General features: G+C 35.1%; 4 protein-coding genes, 1 long non-coding RNA gene and 1 other non-coding gene across 8 annotated transcripts in view; 2 read left to right on the top strand and 4 right to left on the bottom strand.

Annotated features, from left to right (window-relative positions):
- Nucleotides 1–109: 109 nt before the first annotated feature.
- Nucleotides 110–2,210, bottom strand: LOC129570129 (cathepsin B). Its single transcript, XM_055449580.1, has 7 exons — nt 2,049–2,210; nt 1,549–1,693; nt 1,181–1,432; nt 1,017–1,108; nt 917–947; nt 550–856; nt 110–433 (listed from the first exon to the last, which is right to left on the bottom strand). Exons 2-7 carry the CDS (start codon nt 1,675–1,677, stop codon nt 222–224), a joined length of 1,023 nt encoding a protein of 340 aa, XP_055305555.1. The 5' UTR covers nt 1,678–1,693; nt 2,049–2,210; the 3' UTR covers nt 110–221.
- A 45-nt stretch (nt 2,211–2,255) lies between these two features.
- LOC129570131 (uncharacterized) lies at nt 2,256–2,735 on the top strand. Its single transcript, XR_008688101.1, has 2 exons — nt 2,256–2,327; nt 2,413–2,735. It is a non-coding gene; the product is annotated as an uncharacterized LOC129570131 (long non-coding RNA).
- On the bottom strand, nt 2,324–4,281 carry LOC129570128 (mannose-1-phosphate guanyltransferase alpha). The gene is made up of 7 exons (XM_055449579.1): nt 4,141–4,281; nt 3,846–4,044; nt 3,605–3,776; nt 3,436–3,539; nt 2,912–3,302; nt 2,733–2,853; nt 2,324–2,632 (listed from the first exon to the last, which is right to left on the bottom strand). The coding sequence occupies exons 1-7, from the start codon at nt 4,178–4,180 to the stop codon at nt 2,388–2,390; spliced, it is 1,272 nt and encodes a 423-aa protein (XP_055305554.1). The 5' UTR covers nt 4,181–4,281; the 3' UTR covers nt 2,324–2,387.
- Nucleotides 4,253–5,664, bottom strand: LOC129570130 (peptide methionine sulfoxide reductase-like). Of its 2 annotated transcripts, XM_055449582.1 has the most exons (5): nt 5,367–5,662; nt 5,237–5,282; nt 4,783–5,155; nt 4,469–4,713; nt 4,253–4,381 (listed from the first exon to the last, which is right to left on the bottom strand). In XM_055449582.1, the coding sequence occupies exons 1-4, from the start codon at nt 5,415–5,417 to the stop codon at nt 4,479–4,481; spliced, it is 705 nt and encodes a 234-aa protein (XP_055305557.1). In that variant the 5' UTR covers nt 5,418–5,662; the 3' UTR covers nt 4,253–4,381; nt 4,469–4,478. The 2 variants fall into 2 exon arrangements, with proteins under 2 accessions (XP_055305557.1, XP_055305558.1); XM_055449583.1 differs by lacking the exon at nt 4,253–4,381 and having other exon boundaries at nt 4,414–4,713; nt 5,367–5,664.
- Nucleotides 5,665–5,983: 319 nt separating this feature from the next.
- LOC129570125 (uncharacterized) overlaps nt 5,984–18,907 on the top strand; it is a 32,224-nt gene continuing 19,300 nt past the window's right edge. Inside the window, exons 1-8 of one of the 2 annotated variants that reach the window (XM_055449570.1) lie at nt 5,984–6,461; nt 7,587–7,835; nt 8,906–9,337; nt 10,050–10,186; nt 10,260–10,450; nt 12,945–13,117; nt 13,997–14,482; nt 14,937–15,067. In XM_055449570.1, coding sequence (XP_055305545.1) covers nt 7,832–7,835; nt 8,906–9,337; nt 10,050–10,186; nt 10,260–10,450; nt 12,945–13,117; nt 13,997–14,482; nt 14,937–15,067 — 1,554 coding nt within the window. In that variant the 5' untranslated portion in view covers nt 5,984–6,461; nt 7,587–7,831. Of the gene's footprint in view, nt 6,462–7,243; nt 7,836–8,905; nt 9,338–10,049; nt 10,187–10,259; nt 10,451–12,944; nt 13,118–13,996; nt 14,483–14,936; nt 15,068–18,907 lie in introns of those variants that run through there. The other variant, XM_055449571.1, reaches the window with a different exon arrangement.
- Nucleotides 8,267–8,348, bottom strand: Trnas-aga (transfer RNA serine (anticodon AGA)). The gene has a single exon. It is a non-coding gene; the product is annotated as a tRNA-Ser (tRNA).

Here is an 18,907-nt window from a genome sequence, read left to right as displayed (position 1 = left end):
TTACTGTTTACATCATCATAGGTCTATATGCTTACAAAGCATATACTGAAAAAGATGTTATCCCCAGCGAAAAAGGCTCGAAAAAACAGAAATAATATGACGAAGAAAATTTCTTTTGTTTTTTATGTTTCATTTCATTTATTTAAAAAAAATGTGGATTTATAAAATTGAAGAAACCAAATAAAACATAAAATCATTATAAATTGTCGTGGATTTTGATTTTAATCTGCGTTTGCTGGAAGACCAGCAGCGATTTCAGATTCTATTCCGCAATGATCCGAGCCGCGGAGGATTTTAAAGAAACCGTTATTTCCCCAATCTGTATTCCAGCTGTTGGCAATCAACCAATACGGTGTATCATTTTCTTTACCCCAACCCAAAATTCGAATGGCATGACCACCAAGAGCTTTTCCATGAACATGTTGATAAACACCTAAATATTAGAATCGAGGCAGAGAGAGAGAGAGAGATAGAGAGAGAGAGAGAGAGAGAAATCAATAAAATGAAAAAATATGTTCAATTAAATTGTAAAAAAGAAGTGAAGGCCACCTGATTTGTAACTTATCAAATCTTCGTAAACGGTGAAAGCGCCTTCTACCGGGCCATTTTCATAAATTTCTTGACGAATTTCATCCGAATTCTTTCCCAGAGAATACGATTTTTTCCCGTAGTGTTTATCCTTTTGATATGGAACATTGTAGTTCGATTCACATGTCTTTTGACACTTTGGGGTTTTTCCATCGCCATTACAAGGTCCTCGAGTTCCATTTACATGATGCTCACAAGGAGCAATAGCGTACGGTTGACAGCCTTGATTCGAACCATATGGACCACCAGATACGAGTCCTTTATGTACCTACATAAAAATATTATTTATCACAACATGCAGTTGAGTAATGGTTCCAAAATGACAAACCCAATAGCTCCAAGCAGCTCCAGGAAAACCTCTGCGAGAACGAAAAGACAGCGAATATTAAATATGACCAAAATATCTATGTATAAAACAGTATAAATACCCGTTACAACCAAATCCACATGTATGACAGCATGAAACTAGATCTTCGGCAGAATAACGGAAATGCGATTTACCACCGCTATGAATGCATTCCTGACGTATTATAGCAGTTTTAGTTTTGAACCATAGTTGTGTTAAAAGGAAAAAATTGAAAAAAAAAATTACCCTGTCAGACATGGCTTCAACTGCTCCAAAAGCCCAACATGAACCACAACTGCCTTGGTCTCGAATCTCTTGAATGGTGGGGCAATTTGGCCAATTGGTGCGCGAGTCAAATTCTTCAGGCAAATCACCTCGAATACTTCCCATCAACTTTGGCTTATCTTGATAGTTCTTTGAATCGGGGTGCACTCCCATTAAACTACGAATATACTTTTTCGACACGGAAGGATCAAGGTTTTCAAAATTTCGTCCAGCCTAAAAACAATTTTTTCAATAGTATCCTTTTTCAAAAACAATTTCACTTGTCCAAATGCAAATATAACAATGAAAATAACACAGAAAAACCCAATGTTCTTTGGTTATTCACTCACCTTCCATGTGGTAGCTTTTTCGTTGATTTTTTTAATAAATTCATCGGAAAGAGGATTATCATTGTCTTCAGCCAAAACTAAACTAGCTGCTGCTAAAGCAAAGACCACATATACAGATAGTGATTTCATGATTGGATCAGAAATCCTAGGAAATTGGAATAAAAGGAAAATAGAGAAATAATAGTGATAGTGCTGGCTGTAATATGATACTGAGAGTACAGTGTATAAAATGCCTGAATAAATACGTAATATTTATAGATTTTAGATCGAACAATGTAGAGAATTTCAGAGAAATACAGACAAAATTGACCTACAATTTAATCTGAATCATTGATCCGTTAATTACGCATCATATTTTTGTATCAATTGAGTGTATATGTATCAAATTGACTAGATCTGCTTTTCGGTTCGGCTTATTATAATACGTATATATTCAAATTCTTTCAGCTATGTTTTCATTGCGAAAATGATGGAAAATATTATTTTGAAAATAAATTTACCTCTTTTATAGGATGTTTGTGAAAAATTCTGAATTACTTTGCACTTGTTGATTATTATCAATCCAATAATATTCTAACTCACACTTGAAATGAACGACAAACAACTGATTACTAACTATATTGTGACTTGCATTTCTTTGTGTCATATTAAACCACCACATTGATACAAAATCTAAACAATTTCAACTCACCACGTCAGCTGAATATATAATTTGACAGTTTGAGAGTTCAGCTATTGTGATTCAGCTGATGAGTTTCAAATAAAATCAAACACAAAACGTTTGCACAGCTTTATTAATAGCAATTTCTAATTTCTTATTTTGAATGTCAACTTTTTTTTCATAAAATTATTTCATTTTTATAGTTCCGAGTCAATTCTTTGTGCGGCAAGACAATCGAGTTAAGTAGAACTTTTTCTGGTGCTACAGTAACAAAGCATCCCAAAATTGTAATCGAAGGATTCAACTTGCCGTCGCTGTTGAACAAAGGGGCTGTTGAACATTTGGCAAAGGGCTTATTTGGATCTGGATCGCTTTGAGTTCCTTCAATTCGAGCCCAGCTTCCAATTTTAGAATTGCGGCCAACTTTAACAAAAATAAATATACAATTTATGGTCACATTCAATGTTCAAACTATTTTAACACGATGAAATAAAAATATTGCGAGATATGTTCAACCACTAACCGATACTATGCAGTATTAGGGAGTGATCTTTTACAACTGCGTTATCCAAGATAATTGACTCACGGATCCGAACACCTTGAGAAATTTCGCAGTACTGTCCAATAGACACATTGGGTCCCAACTGGAAAAAAAATGGTGGTATCTAACCAAAGTTGTGAACATTGAAAACGATTATTTACCACTGCAGTAGGATGAATCTGAGCCGTTGGGTGGATCGTAACATCACCAATAATTTCGCAATGAAATTCATTATTTTCCACGCCGTTCTTAGCCAGCCGTTCAGGGTGGGTTCGCTTATACAGATCGAGAAATCTTCGGTTGGCATAAATAGCTGAGCCAGCCGTTTTTATCTGCGACCACCATTGACTGACCGGTAAAGCGTACAATCTTCCTGTTCCCGCTAGTTTTGTTAAAACTTCTCGCTCCCATTCAATGTAGCCTGGATCACGGTTTTGACCATTACCGTTTGAATAATGCAATTCACGCGAATGAAAAACTTGCGAAATTTCCGAAAAAACATCCAATGAGCAAATATAGATCCCACAATTGATGAATGTTGAAACATAAGAACTAGGAAAAAACGAACAGATTTTTAGACAACTATAATTAAAATTGATTTTCTTTCATTGAGTCATCTTCCTTTATAAGTTTTGTTGATGCTTCAGCAACAGCATGATAAACAAATAAATGAGTAAATCATTACCAAGGTTTCTCGACGTAATGATTTACACACCCTGTCGGCCCGATTACCATTACACCATAATGTATTGATTGTTGTTTAGTTGCCTCAGTGCTCATTATCGTTATCTAGAGAAATGTTATCAGTGTCTTAAAAGTCAAATTGATTCTTTGAACTAACTGCGTTGCCTTACCATCGCTTCAGGACTTTTGGATTTATGAAACTCGTAAATTTCATTAAGTGGAAAATCCGAACAAACATCTCCGTTCAGAACAAAGAATGCTGTTGGATTTCCCGCTCGAATTTGATCCCGAAAATGATGAATTCCACCAGCCGTTCCCAGCATCGTAAATTCTTGCAAATATCTAAGGACCCAATGAATAAGGAATTATACTACGCCAAATAAATAAAAGAGATAACAATATCAAACTTACCGTATGCTAACATCGTATAGGTTTTGCATGTCAGCAACAAATTGTTCCATTTGGTGCGCTGGATAATACCCAATAACCAGAATTTCTTTAAGCTCTTTTATTTGAACGCATGCTTCGATGTGATGTTGAATAATTGAGCGTCCAGCAACAGGAAATAGTGGCTTTGGCAAATCCAAAGATAGTGGCCGAAATCGTGTGCCTAAAATTCATTGTTATATTAAATTTGAGCCTAAGTTTACTTAAGTAAACAAACTATATTTTGTTACACTTTTGTTTGGTCTCCGCATGTAAATACCTTTTTGAGGTCCACCAACTAGAATTACTGCTTTTAACATTCTTTCACCGTGAAATACTATGCTTTTCAGAAGTTTAAAATAGTTTTATTCGAAATTTTCCTACAATTTCGTAGTTTGTGCTCTATTTCAGCAGCCGTGGCATGACGTTTATGCCACATTCAAAGAATATAATTTTGACGTTATCATCTGTTGATATTTGCTGAATGTCATCAAATTTGTGAGCTGGCACTCTTTTTTACACTGTTAAGAAAATCAACACAACTTGAAAACTATCTCGTTAATAAAATGGCTTAATTTATTATCGAATACAATTGAAATTGCAAGTACATTAAATTAATTAGCAAGAAAGTCCAGCACCAGCATTTTTTATGACATATTTTCTAACATATTCAAGTTGCGTTGGGCTCAGTCCCAATTCGGAAGATTCTTTTTCGAATTGTTTTAGGCCACCAACGCCAACTAAATATCCGTTCAATTTTGCTGCTACGAATGATTTCAGAAGTAATTCACTGTTGAGCTGTAGACTTTTCACGAACTCCTTATGTGCTTGCAATCGGAATTTCTGATGATAACTTGAAACAAATGATGCGAAATATTTATGTAGACATTATAACCAGTATGACTTTTGTATTAGTACTTACTCTTCTGCTGGATGAAATGGGCCAGCTTCAGCAATTTCGGTAATAATGATTTCTGGTGCACGTTTAACTCTCTCCTCTTGTATACTTTCCATGGCCGCTTGTTTTTGTGCATCGGTATGGTACAAAATCAACGACGAGTATTGCCGTTTGACACGCTTGGTTAATCCGTATTCATGATTGTTCCAGAATAAGTCCAATAGTTGCTTATAAGAAATTTTCTTTGGATCATAATCCACTGAAACGCATTCCACGTGATCGCCTATTTCTCTATACTTGGCCGTTGGACTGGTGCCACCTGAATACCCTACTTTTGTTCGCAATACACCAATTTGCCCCCCGAACAGCGATTCACCAGACCAAAAACAGCCCATGCCTGCAAATTATAGACAAAAAATGTACAATATCTGTCTCGTATTTGCTGTACATGAAGATTTTTTTGTTATTTTTTCCATACCAAAAGTGGCTTTCTCGTATTTGGTGTCAACATAATGAACGGGCAGCTAACACAAATATGTACAAAATTGTTGAATATTCTACGGGAAATTTTTTTTTGTTGTTTTTCCAAATTGTAAATATATACATACCGATCCAACCATGTTCCGCTTCTTCAATAGACAAGAGAAAAATTTTACCATCTGGATTTGGTGAAAATATTTTGGGATATTTAAAGAAACAGCAAACCAATGGTTCTGTTTATCTACAATAACTCGCGAATAAGTTTACTTAACTCGTGATTCAACGGAAACAAGGTCATCTATGAACATGTTGTGTGTTCAAGATAGATTACCATATTACAATGGCTTTAACTGATCAAAGTAGCACACACAAAATGTGTATATTTCATTGTCTTTTTTCTTTTTGAACATTATTTGGTAAGGTCATGTTTTTGTTGTTGACGTCTTGTAAGACCTATCACAGCAATGTCAATATGAAATCACAAGCAATCGCTTTCAGAAGATATTAATAGATGGCGTTGCTTCGGCTATCCCATAGGTGAGAAAAATTTGTCTATGTCAATAAAAAATATCCCACTATATTTGGAAAGAGCTCCTCATATAAAGAGATGTTCATGTCATGGCGTATTCGTTCCAATCATTTTTGGCACAACTGTGTTTAAATTGTGTGTTTTGCAGCAAACCGAAAACGTTTCTTGTCAAAGAAGTCAAGAAAACATGTAAATTAGAGGGTGAAGAAAACATCATTCTTCTAAAACAATTGTTATTATTAATATGCTTCGTATAATTGGAATTTTATTTCAAGTATATTTGACAGAATAGCCAATTCTACCTTTGACTATCCACATCACAAAATTCCGTTATAATGTTTGAATTTTTTATTCCTTTTTTTCCATTCCCTAAATACTGTAAATATACATACATCGTATTTGACAACAGGAGCATATTCAGTTCACGCATGCTTGTTAACTGACCTTATTTCAAGTATGATATGCTGTACATGGAGAAACGACCGGAGTAGGTGCCATTGAACGTGAATTGTTCATGTATTGGTAATAATGGGCAAAGCTTTCGCTTTTTTCGTTCGAAGAAAACTCAGATTTTAAGCTTATACCCGCTGCGAATGAATCCGATGTATGTCGCAATGAATACTAGTCGAGATGCAGATCTATTAGTCTACACATCATAAACGTATTTTATCTAGTAGACAAACTTTTCAAAGAAGTAACAAAATATATAATTGTAGCACAATCAATTACAATCCACTCTCAGCTATTGGACAAAAGTGTTGAATAATTTTTTTTGTTGCCATAAAAAATGGACAATCCTGGAAAACGTATTTTCATAAGTAACCGAATAAAAATGGGCTCGTAACACATTTACGTTAACACCCAGCCCGGATTTTCAGGATAACACTTCTTATATTTTATGGAACATGTCTGGTTATTATGTGCTTACATTTTGAATATATGCTTATATATTATGAGCTATTACGTTTCACTACTGCATTTTCAATTATTTTTAATAAAAATTGCATAGATTTAGTGCCGAAAAATAGTGCTAAGGCTCAATACAATATGCAGTGCTAATGACCACATATTTTGCAAAATGTTAAAGTGATGTAATGTCATCGATGAGGTGGAAACGAAACAAGATAAAACCAAAAAAAATGCACCCTAGTTTTAGAAGAAAAAAACCATTGGAAGTTGATCCCAGTTTCCATTACTTTTTAAGTAAAAGTGTTCATATACCAATTCAATTGTGTTGTATTGGTCCATCAAATCGCTATAAAGTATTAGCTCGAGAATATACCAACAGTATATCATTTCAAGTAAATTGTATTCAAATGCCTGAACTCATCTGTAAAAATAGGTGTATGATTTTCAAATGAAATTCATCTCAATTCTAAAGCATTAGTTACCCATGGAGTATTCTAACTTATTAAAACCTTCGCGAGTGTCTGCGTCTATATGAAAAACGCCTTTTGACTGGCATTCATGAATTGGAGCATGCTTTTTCCGCAAGGATATATGTATATAATACACCAAATGCTTACATAACGTAAATGCAAAATTTAATGAACACGATATTTTACTTTTCTAAACAGTCACATGAAGTTTTACAAACTCTATGGTTTTATCAAACATTTTATGTACATCAACTTCGTGTTTAATCATATATTTGACCGTTCTTCTGAGGAATCTTCCACAAAGCAGCTGTTGTATTTACAGTTGTTTTCATGAATGAATGCAAGTTATTTGAGTTGGGTTAGGCTGAGAGTGGAGTTCTTTCTGACAAATGAAAAATGTGTGAAAATTTAAATTATTTCCAACCTATTATATAATCAAGGTGTTCCGTTATGATGGGTCCAGTGTACAAAAATGAATGAAAAACCAGTTTAATGGAGAATATTTTAAACAAATCGATTGAAATAAGCAACCACTCTAATAGGATACAATGTGAAAACAGATTCCAAAAATACATCAAAGCCTTGCATCGTGAGTGTTTATTTTGGATTGAAAGAGAAGAAAAAGGGCTACTTGGATACTTTTACTGAAGTTTGGTGGGATATTTAAAAGTTCAGAACAAAAACAATGCGTAAGTAAATAAATGGATAAAATAAAATGATAGGTATAAAATAGAACTTTTCCTAAATATAATATTATTATTGGCAAACCAGATATTTTGTGATGTATTGAATGTTGTTGCGAACAAACACATTTAAAAAAACTATGATATAGAAGAGCTAATATTGAAGTGTAATATTCAGTCTGAAACAAATCGGATATTGTTTTCACTGCGAATTCGTAGGTTTGAATATGTTTTATATACAGAAGAATGTGTCTCGTTGAAAGCGTGCAATTTTTAGATAAATTATTTCTTCATTTGGAGACTTTCATTGGATTTAACACATAAAATTGAAGAAACAACAACTGTGCTAAATATAAGTATCATATGAGTGCTTGGAAAATACTAAAATTCACATGCTTGGTCACATTTACCTCTGATGTAGTTAAAAAAAAAATATTCGCTGCGAACAGGATTTGAACCTGTGCGGGAAGATCCCAATGGATTTCTAGTCCATCGCCTTAACCGCTCGGCCATCGCAGCTGTTTCTATGAAAGTTTTGCAACTGTTTGATAATTCTTTAAAATTATTTTAAATTTATTTATATCTTTCATCTGTCCAAATATAAAATATGTATAAACGACATATGTCGACATTTTAAATCCTAGAAAAACGGAGAAAAGAAAGTTTTTGGTTTTGAACAATACTTACTGATTTGATTGAAAATGTTATATGTATATTGAATAACCGTAATAATTATTAAACCGTATAGTTTTTTCCGCATTAAATAAGTTCCAAATTAAAAAAAATATCTATTGAATGTGCAGTTGCGGGCTATAGCATCTTGTAATAACATACCCTTTTGTAGAAAAAACATTTTATCTTCTCCATACTCGATAGAAATGTGAAAGACCGATTTGAAAATATTCACCGGTAGGAGTTTGGTAGCGAAAGCATATTGCATCATAATTGATTTGTTTTATTTTTAGAAATTATTTTCCGTTTGAGATTAAGATTTTTTAAAGAATTTCACTATATAGATTTCATAAATATTTCAATAATATATATTAACCGATTTCATTTTGATATCAAATTCACAGATGTCTCGAAATTATTCATCAAATGTGTATACTCATACCTGATTTGGATCAATTTATTGAATGTGACATTTACATTAACGACAAACTCCAATTTTAATGATGACATAAGACAACATGTGACCGAAACAAATACTGGGAAAAATCAGTACAATTTTGCAGATATATTTTCCACGATAGCACCGACTGCGACTCCTTCAGAAGATGCTCTTGAAATAAATACTAATATTTCGTTCACTAAAACCGTCACGGAAACGTACGATGGGGAACTTTTGGGCACAGCCGCTGCATACAAGCTAGACATAAGAGAACCATTAATCGGATGTTCACTTTCGGAATATGCTTGCACTAATGGCAAATGCATACCAGCCTCAAAATTCTGTGACCGAGTCAATGATTGTGATGATAACTCAGATGAACCAAGGTTCTGCACACGTGAGTGTTAAGCATGTCTGTGCTCATACATTTGTTGGATTGGTGAATGAAAATTTCCTGCACTTAAATACAGGATGTAGACATGTTTACTCAAATCCGCTTCACAAAATAGTTTTGATTCATTTGTTCAAAGCTACCAAATATAACAGTCTTGTTACAGACCAGACATAGGAATTTATTAACTTGAAGTTCAAACGATATTCATATGTGTGTAATGAACAGTTCAGTACTGAAAATATAATTTTCAATAATGAAAACGACAAAACTCTATTCAAAACAACACCTTTCGCAGATTTAAAACAGGGAAGCCTATTTAATATGAATAAATAATAGCAAGGAGTGGAAGCGTCAATGCATTTTAAACGGGAAGATATTTAACAAATCGAAAATGAATTGGTTACTCACGTTGCCATTGGGAATCTATTCTGGTAACTTTAGTTACCAACGGGATTTTGTATTAAATACGCTACATTTTGTTGGGAACTTTATGACCAACTAATTTTCGATTTAGTTCATTTTAAATTGTAGATAGCTAATTTTTTTTGAGGAGCTTTTTGGCCCCCTGAATAATACTTGATTTTTGTAATTCATTTAAATAAATCTCTTTTTTTTCGTAGTGCAAATAGGATAGTTTATTATAAAATCAAGTAATCCAAGTAACCATAACAACTCAATAGTATAACTCAAATAATGTGTTTTCACATTTCTATAGGTTGCAATCGCACTTATTACGGAAATTTGGGAATGACAAACACTATAGAGCTTATTCGACCCAAAGATGATCGATTGCCATTCATATGTGAATTGAACTTTACAGCTGCTGGCGGAAGTCATGGCGACATTGTTCAGGTATGTGTTGTTCAGTAATATGTATTGTTACTATTGCTTGCTCCATATAATGCAATTCTCTATCAATTTGTAGATAACAATCGATGGTTTTTCGGTTGGAAGATTTTGTTCATATGTAATGGAAGGATGTCCGGATGGTTTTCTGCAAATATCAGAAGCATCTCGTACATCAGTTGGTGGCATGTGGTGTGGTACTATGGACGAAGGACCCGTCATTTTTTACAGTGAAACACGTACATTAATTATGATTTTAAAAATATTACGGTAAGACGCTTTTATATACATCCTTTAGCGAGTGTAGGCCGTCAAACACTTTTGCTTCGTTCGTTCGGTTTTTTACAATTGAAATACATGGCAAGCAAAATATGTTATAAATTCTATGGGTGAGATTGAGAGTAGAGCGTGTTTCACTGAATTTCTTATGAAAACCATTAAATTATGGTTTAAAATTTTAAATTTGTCATGTTTTTCATAGAAAACACACAAATTGAAAACTTATCAAATACCATAAATTACAACATGTATTTGAAGTTTCGAATGGAAACAAGCGACGTTGATAAAATAGATGAAGTGTCAAGTTTACAAATGATGACAAGTTGCGGTTTATTGATTTTTATTTTATTTAACACCGCCAAGAACAGACTGACTATATAATAAGTAGAGTTGTGGCCGGAAAAGAGTGCAAGACTGTTACATCAATTTTTATTAGTTTACAATGATTAATAATAACAATAGCAATAACTATCAGTTCTCGCCTCGTTAAAAACCTGGATTGATTTCAATGACAAAAATGATGAAATCAAGCAAACATGAATTGTAGGAAATATTTATGAAATATTTTTTTTTCAACAGAACGACCGAAGTATATGAAAAAAATTTCCAAAAGGTTTTTTTTTAGAAAATGATTTGAAAAATATTATAAAATGTCCTCGCTTTTAGTTATCTTTCTTTGAACTTATGCTCACCTGTCTTTCGATTATCAAAAAAGGACTGACGATAACTAAAAACGAGGACATTTCTGGCTTTTTTGACGAAGGTATGGGCAACCGCCTGGCTTACCCTCGGCTAGGCTCTTGGATTTTCGTTAAGATCCAGAAAAAAACCACGATGAGCCGCAGAATATGAACCTACTTTCCTTTAGCCATTTTCAAGTTGATAAAAGTTTTTTCTTTAATTACAAAATCAGTGAAACATACTCTACTATTGATAGCTATCAATCTCATCCGTAGAATTTATAACATTAATTACTTTCTTTGTATTTTAAGCGTGAAACAAGACACAATTGTTTTTTTTTTCATAGTGCTGGAGCGACATCTCACTGCGACAATATATGTACAGACTAAGGGGATTTATCTCTCGCAAATGCTGCGAATGCATTCGCATTTCAGAACAAAAATTCGAATGTTTGAGAATGCGACAAATGCGGCTGTGACTACATAATTCATTCGTTCATTCGTGTTTGTGCACGCATTCGCAACGCTGCCGTATGATTTCTATGTAAACATTCGCACTCGCATTCGTGAGAACGTTCGAGAACAGCGAAATACGACTGCTATACGAATGCGAGTGCGAATGTTTACATAGAAATCATATGACAGCGTTGTGAATGCATGGCACTGAACGCAAATTTGTAAATAAAAATTCGAATGGCAAACCGACATAGAAGCCCCTAGATACAGACTTACAGCAGAAAATAGTATCATACATAATTAAATAAGAAGAAGAAATGCAAGGCGTATTAGACTGATCGAAAAAAAAGTTGTCCCTCATCCGAACAGTCCGGCCGGTTTCGAAAAAAATACCTCGAAAAAATAGTCTGGCGCAAAGAACGCATATGGGTAATATATAAAATCCCATGGCAAGCCCCATATCAAAATTTTCATGACAGTGTTTTCGGAAGCCATTTAGATCGCAACATTTCGACCGATTCCATTATTCCAACCAAATTTGGCAAAATTTGATGATGAGGTTCTGTTTGGCTCGTCAATGTCTATAACTTTTACCAAGACATCAGCCTTTGAAAAGGCATTATGGGCCAGTTACAGTGTGAAATGACCAAAAAAAGGCAATTTTTCGGCATTTTTCACATTTGACCCTATACAAGACACCTGATGGTAGACTTTTGTTCAGTTTAAGACTTGTGTCGTGTAGCCAGAACCTATACAAACATTTTGGTACTTGCCAGATTGCGATTCGGATGGAATTCGGTGCCAATTGATTCACACATAAATGGGAAATTTCGGACAAAAATGATCAAATCATGACTATGGGCTTCGATTTGACAGATGAAAGCAAACGATTTCTACCTATGCTATCTTTGAGTAATATATAAGAGTATGATCCTTCACCAACATTTTGGGTGCCTACATAACCAAGTCGAGACATGTTTTCACCTATTTCTAGCCTTATATTCGATTTCAACTCTAAAAAATCGACTTTTGTTGAGAAAATGTCGCAAATATGGGTTTTTATATTGTACATATAAGCGTTCTTTGCGCCAAACCTATTTTTTCGACGTATATTTTTCGAAACTGGCCGGACTTTTCGGATGGGGGACAGCTTATTTTTTTGGACCAGACACTTACGTAGTTGCAGCGAGACGTCGCTAAAAGGTTTAAGTAAAGTGATTTATGAAATCAACTCTTGGTATGAAAAAACCGAACGAACGAAGCAAAACCTAACCTTTAGCAAAATAAAACCATAATCTTTATCAATCTTAAATTTCATGATTCAAAAACATCGTTCGAACAACCATCAGCCCGTCAAAAAGCAATGGATATAATTTTGATTTTCGCATATCTTACAAAGTTTTATCTCGAGAAAATGCAGTCGTTCGTTTTGGTGGGGCTCCGGAAAATATGAAAAATGCTAGCCGTAGTAGTACAAGTTACTACAACAAGAATATCTTCAAAGACAATGAACCCAATGAAGGTAAATACATTGCCATAGCGCTAAGGAGAGCCATCATTTATATCAAGGAGTGATACATTGACTGAAGTCATGGAACTCCACCTTTTTCTTTCGGAAATATGCAAAGAAAAACCATCTTCCAATAAATACGAACGGTTTCTTCAAGTGGATTCAAACCTGCCAAAACAAGGCAATCTTATATTGACATCATAATAATTAGATCCAAACATGCTCCACTGTATTTTTAAACACACTACATTCCATCCTATTGATTAATAAGGCGGTTATAGCGAAGAACTTTAACTATGATATTGAATATATAGACAATTTAAAGTAGATTTTGATACATTGACGAAAATTATCATCTTTAACCCATTAATTACCAGGATTTTTATTTTGTTTTCAAATTGCGTGATACTTTCACATATTATCAATTTTGGTCTAAAAATAACAGCAGACTTCGCAAATCGTGAGATATGAGTCCCATTTATCTTCAACAGCGATTGAAAAATTGAGAATTCAGTACAAATTTGTAGAATTTCTTAAGAGATTTTTTTTCCAAAATTTCTGGTTTCATTCGATGATCGATCCGACCAATTTGAAACGTTTTTATTTATTTTGTAATATTCTCATTGGGAAGTATGAATTTCAAACTTTATTTTAGAAAAAAAAAGTTAATCGAATTCCCCCTCTGGGGAGAGGGATAGACCCTGAGAAAAATATCGAAGGTCACTGGTCGAAAAATCGACCACTGGTAGTTAATGGGTTAAATTACCTTCGTAAATGTTGTACATGTTTGCTAAAATGTATTGATTAACTGAGTGAAAATCGTTCGTGATTGGAAAAACTTTTCAGCAATTATATTTTTTTATTTCGTTTTTTTCTTCTTCTCATTTTTAGAAGATAACTGGGTAATGACAACTCGAACTGTTAGTCAAAACCAAGTCAAAAACAACGCTTCTTCAAGCACTTCGTCCAAACGTAATAAGGACAGAAAAAAAGACAGAGAAAAAGATAGAGATAAAGACAGAGAGAGAGATCGAGACCGAGACCGCACAAAAGAAAAAGAGAAGGATAGAGAAAATAATCAGAACCGAAAAACTCTTCATCAAAATGTCCATTACGATGACTTTGATTATCCTTCAATCAACAATAATAATAAGATGAATAATAAAATCAATCATGAGAACATTAACATCAACAACAACAACAACCATCACAGCCATAACATACATTTTAATACAGATGAAAGAAATTCCGATAAAATTGGTATCAAACAATCAAAAGGATTTATACTGAATAAGCCTCATGGAGTATGGCCGATCCACTCAAACAAAGGCGTCAACGGCTATTATGGGAATAAAACTGAGCCAAAATATTATTTAGGTATTTTCTGAAACCATGCATGCAAGCAATATAGTTGAATTATTATAATACGTTGATATATTGTATGGAAGTTTTTGAAGATTTTAGCTATTTTGTAGATTTTTCGGGTTATGATGGTTTCTTTTGTACGACTTTCTTCGTGACTTGATGATTTTCGATCTTAAAAAATCGGTAAAATCTATTCAGAAAAGTTCAAAAGATTTTTCATGTTTACTTCCCATCGTGTGAACAAAACTTGACAGAAGTTCAATTAATTTTTTCGTGATATTTAACACACAAAATCTCAAATTACCGCAATTTGCCATTACACAGTACAACAATCTTTTGATGATGCTCTCAAATGCAATTAAATTTGGAATTATTTTTCTTTGTAAAATGTGGCTATATTTTACAGTGCTCTTTAAAAATACAAATATAAAATAATCTATGTATTCTTTTTTAAATGAAACTGTAGGAACCCTGATATCCGGTACGCATTGTTCCCGAATCTTCAGTGATTGTGACAAAAAGGCTTGCCGTTTACAATCTCCAAATTACCCAGGCGTTTATCCGAGAAATTTAACCTGTTATTATGCAATACGTCAGGTATTTTTGAAGCACTTGATTAAAACTTCATTCAGATCACTATCCGTTTAAATTTTGAGTTTTCACTCCAAATACGATTAAAACACATACATTTCATAACGGAGTAAGTGTTTGTATGAGTGTATTCCACTGTGGTGTAATATTTTATTTTATTTTATTTTATTAAACACCGCCAAGCTCTGGCTGAATATAATGTGGGTTTTGTTAGAAGTTTGGCCGGAAAAGAGTGCAAGACTGTTACAATTTTTATAAATAATGAACAATAGTAGCAGTAACTTTCGATAACTTTCAGTTTTCGCCTCGTTAAAAATCTGGCTCTTTTCGTAAATTATGAGGTAATCACAATAGTAGGAACATGAAAACAAAAACAGTCATACAACCAAGATGGAAATGCTTGATAGTAGTCTATAGCAAACGGTCCAGGATAACCTTTGGTAAACGTTTCCAAAGGGACAAAGGCTATGTGAAGCTGAACTGTTACGCGTTAAATTTAAGACTTTGAGACTGCAAAAGTCGTCACTCAATTTATCCGATAGATAAATTGATGAGAAGTTTTACGTCGGTTAAGGCAGATCCATGTTGATTGCAGAGTGCATTGAGTTGTCATGGACCATAATTTGAAACGTAACTAGATCATTTGATGCTAAATGGTAAATAATTCAAAATTGACTTCAAAGATAAGAATATTAACTCGCCAACTCGTGGATGGCTACAACAAAGCACAAAATCAAAATAAAAATCTACAATTAATAAGTGTAAACATCACAGATAAGTATCATCTTTTCAATACACATAAAAGAATGTATGGAAAAATTCGTCAGTCTTTTAATATTGATTTTGCTGTGTGATCCGTGTGAGATGAGTAGAATTCCACGTGGGTAGTTGGGACCTGGGACAGCCCCGCTCATGTTTGTTGCAATCAGAAGCAACCCAAATGGCATCCGGGCAGTATGCTTTGTCCTTGATGAATTCGTCCGCTTGGGATCATGGATCGGGTTTAACGGCAACATGAAAATCGAAATTTCATCATTAATGTGGGCAGTCTCAAGGTGTTCTCGTAGAGAACATATACAAAAAATGAGGTTACCTGGATGAAAAATTGACTAGGCGGCCAGGTAGTCATTTGAGTTTGCAAAGCGATCCAAAAGTGGTGTCCGTCATTTTGCGGACCGACGATGCAAAATTCGTCTTTGAGGTCGCTGTTGTGAACAGTTCCGGCACAATGTTCGCCATTTTGCACATTTTAGGAACTGGAGCCTTGCGCACCAACTTCATGTGCTTGTCATTGACCTTGAATTGTTCACTGTGCCTCAACGAACTGCCATGATGAAATGAGACTTGGTCTCTAACTGTTGGACAGTTAGCGTTACCGTTGATGATGTCGTAAAAGAAAGTCAATGATGCGTTGACACGTTGACGGCGAAGACTAATCATGTTCAAGTCTGACAATCGCTGCTCGTACGGTGTGATTGAGTATTGGTTATGCACGGATGGGTATTCTCGACGAGCGTACATAGTGAATTGGCGTTGCACGGATTCAATTTGGTCGCTGTGGATCTTGTGGAATGGAAGCCATACCATGGCGCAATAATCGAGGTGAGATTGAACTAATGCAAAATATAGCGACTTTAGTGTGGTAACGTCGCTGATATCGTAGCAGAAGCGTTTGACAAAGCCAAGTGCGGCCGTTGCCTTCGAAGTGACCATGTCGATGTGTTTGGCAAAAGATAGCTTTCTGTCAATTAGGACACCCAAGTCTTTGTGTTCAGTCACTTTGTCGAAGGTATGGTCGCCATAGGTGTAGTTTGTATCCAAATGCTGACGTTTCTTGTAGATAGATAGCACTGCACATTTATTGAGGTTAAGGTGCAGCCGATTCACGTCACACCAATGTTAAAGGCTGTCGATGGCTTGTTGCAATATCTCTAAATCTTGCTGAGATTTGATGACTTTGGTAATTTTGATATCATCAGCGAACAGCAATATCATGATGTCATGGGGGCATTTGATCCACGACGTCGTTGATGAATAGCAGGAACAGTGTTGGGCCAAGGTGGCTTGAAGCGTGTGGGACACCGGAAGCTTTCTCGAAGACGCTGTAAAATCGTTCGACTCACTTGCTCCGTGCTTGACAAATTGAACGCGATTTTCCAGGTACGACTTAAGCCATGCCAGCAAATTTTGAGGCACATTAAATGACCTTAATTTTCGAATCAATAATATAATTCGTGATCTACTCGATCGAAGGCTTTCGTAAAGTCCGTGTACAGGACATCGACTTGAGCTCCAATTTTCAGGCCACTCTGGGCGTAGTACACAAACTCGGTTAGGTTTGATGCTGTAGATCGTCCTTTCATAAATCCATGTTGGTTTGGCGAGATGCGATCACGAACAATTTCAAGCAAATTAACGTTGACGAGGTGCTCGAAGAATTTAGCGATCGTTGGTAGTTTTGCTATGCACCTGTAGTTTTCAATGTCCGATCTGACGCACTTTTTGAATATGGGTGATACAGAGTGTATTGTACACCATAGTGGAATACGCTCGTACAAACACTTGCTCCGTTATGGAGTGTATGTGTTTTAATCGTATTTGGAGTACATTTAACATTTCTTGCCAGGGAGTTTTCGATATGAACAAAATTAAAATCATCAGATTGCCAAAGAAAAATCAAGACGTCTCACTTTTGTCATTAGTATCCTTCAAAATTGAAACAATCGATACAATTTACACTCATCTGTTTCAACCGAACTTAAATTACATAAGTGAGAAGTTCAAAAGTAAAGGCAAGGTACATCGGCTGTCGCCACACTTCACTCGCAGGATTTTTCAGCACCAGTAGTGACGAACCTGGTGACGACGTAGTCGGCGATATTGGAACCAAGAAGAATCGAAAGTGGAGAATTAGTGTGCTGAAAATGTTAAAATATCCCATGAAAATATGCGCAGTGTCATGAGCATTAAGCACGAGATACAATGTTCTTCGGCTGCGGCCGATTATGAAATCATAAAAACGGGACATTATAATAACGAATTTATTGACAATAAATACAAAGTCTTCAGGAAAGACCGCTGTGATTCCAATGTAGCATTGAACAGAGGAGGCAGAGTTATGATTGTAGTGCTTGAAGAAATCGAATGTGAAGAATACATCACACCTGAGACGAAGGAATTGGAGTCGATATGTGGGATTTATGCTGGTAGAAGTACATTCGTCTCGGTTTCATCCGGAACCCAATTTGAATTTGGAATGTTGAAATCGCCAGTCAGTATAATTGTGTCCTTTTGGTTTGACATGTCGTACAGAACGCGTATCGCACGAAAGTGAGCGATGTAAACATTTTCATCCGAGTGTGGTGGAATGTATGCGTTGTAAATGAACACATTGGAGTTGTTCGCTGTTTGAATTTTTACACATACACATTCGATGTTGGCTGTACCAGTCAATACGATGTCATTGCAAATGAGATGAGAGCGAACTGCAATTAGCACTCCGCCACCTCTTTCGTAAATTGAATTTGTTTCACAGCGATCCTTTCTGAACACATAATATGTTTCATAGAAATATTCAGAAGAATTATGGCCACTGGTAAGCCATGTCTCCGTCAGCGAAATGATGGTATATTCAGTAGCTGATGAATTGCAGTAGAATTTTTTCGATTTGGAGCGGAGACTACGAACGTTTTGAATGTACATGCTGGCTGATGACAGTACTGAGTTGATGAATTGTTGATGAATCACGTTGATTTGTGGCGCATTTGAGTTGCGTTTGAAGAAATTGGTGATTTTTGGTTGAGAGCGGCGACTGCGATGATTTGGAGAAGGAGAAGAGCTCAAATT

The sequence above is a fragment of the Sitodiplosis mosellana genome, unplaced genomic scaffold (genome assembly GCF_009176505.1).
Source record: "Sitodiplosis mosellana isolate CC-2019 unplaced genomic scaffold, AAFC_SMos_1.0 Smas_scaffold_47, whole genome shotgun sequence".
In the NCBI taxonomy this organism is placed as follows: domain Eukaryota; kingdom Metazoa; phylum Arthropoda; class Insecta; order Diptera; family Cecidomyiidae; genus Sitodiplosis; species Sitodiplosis mosellana.
This window is presented reverse-complemented; position numbering and strand designations above follow the sequence as displayed.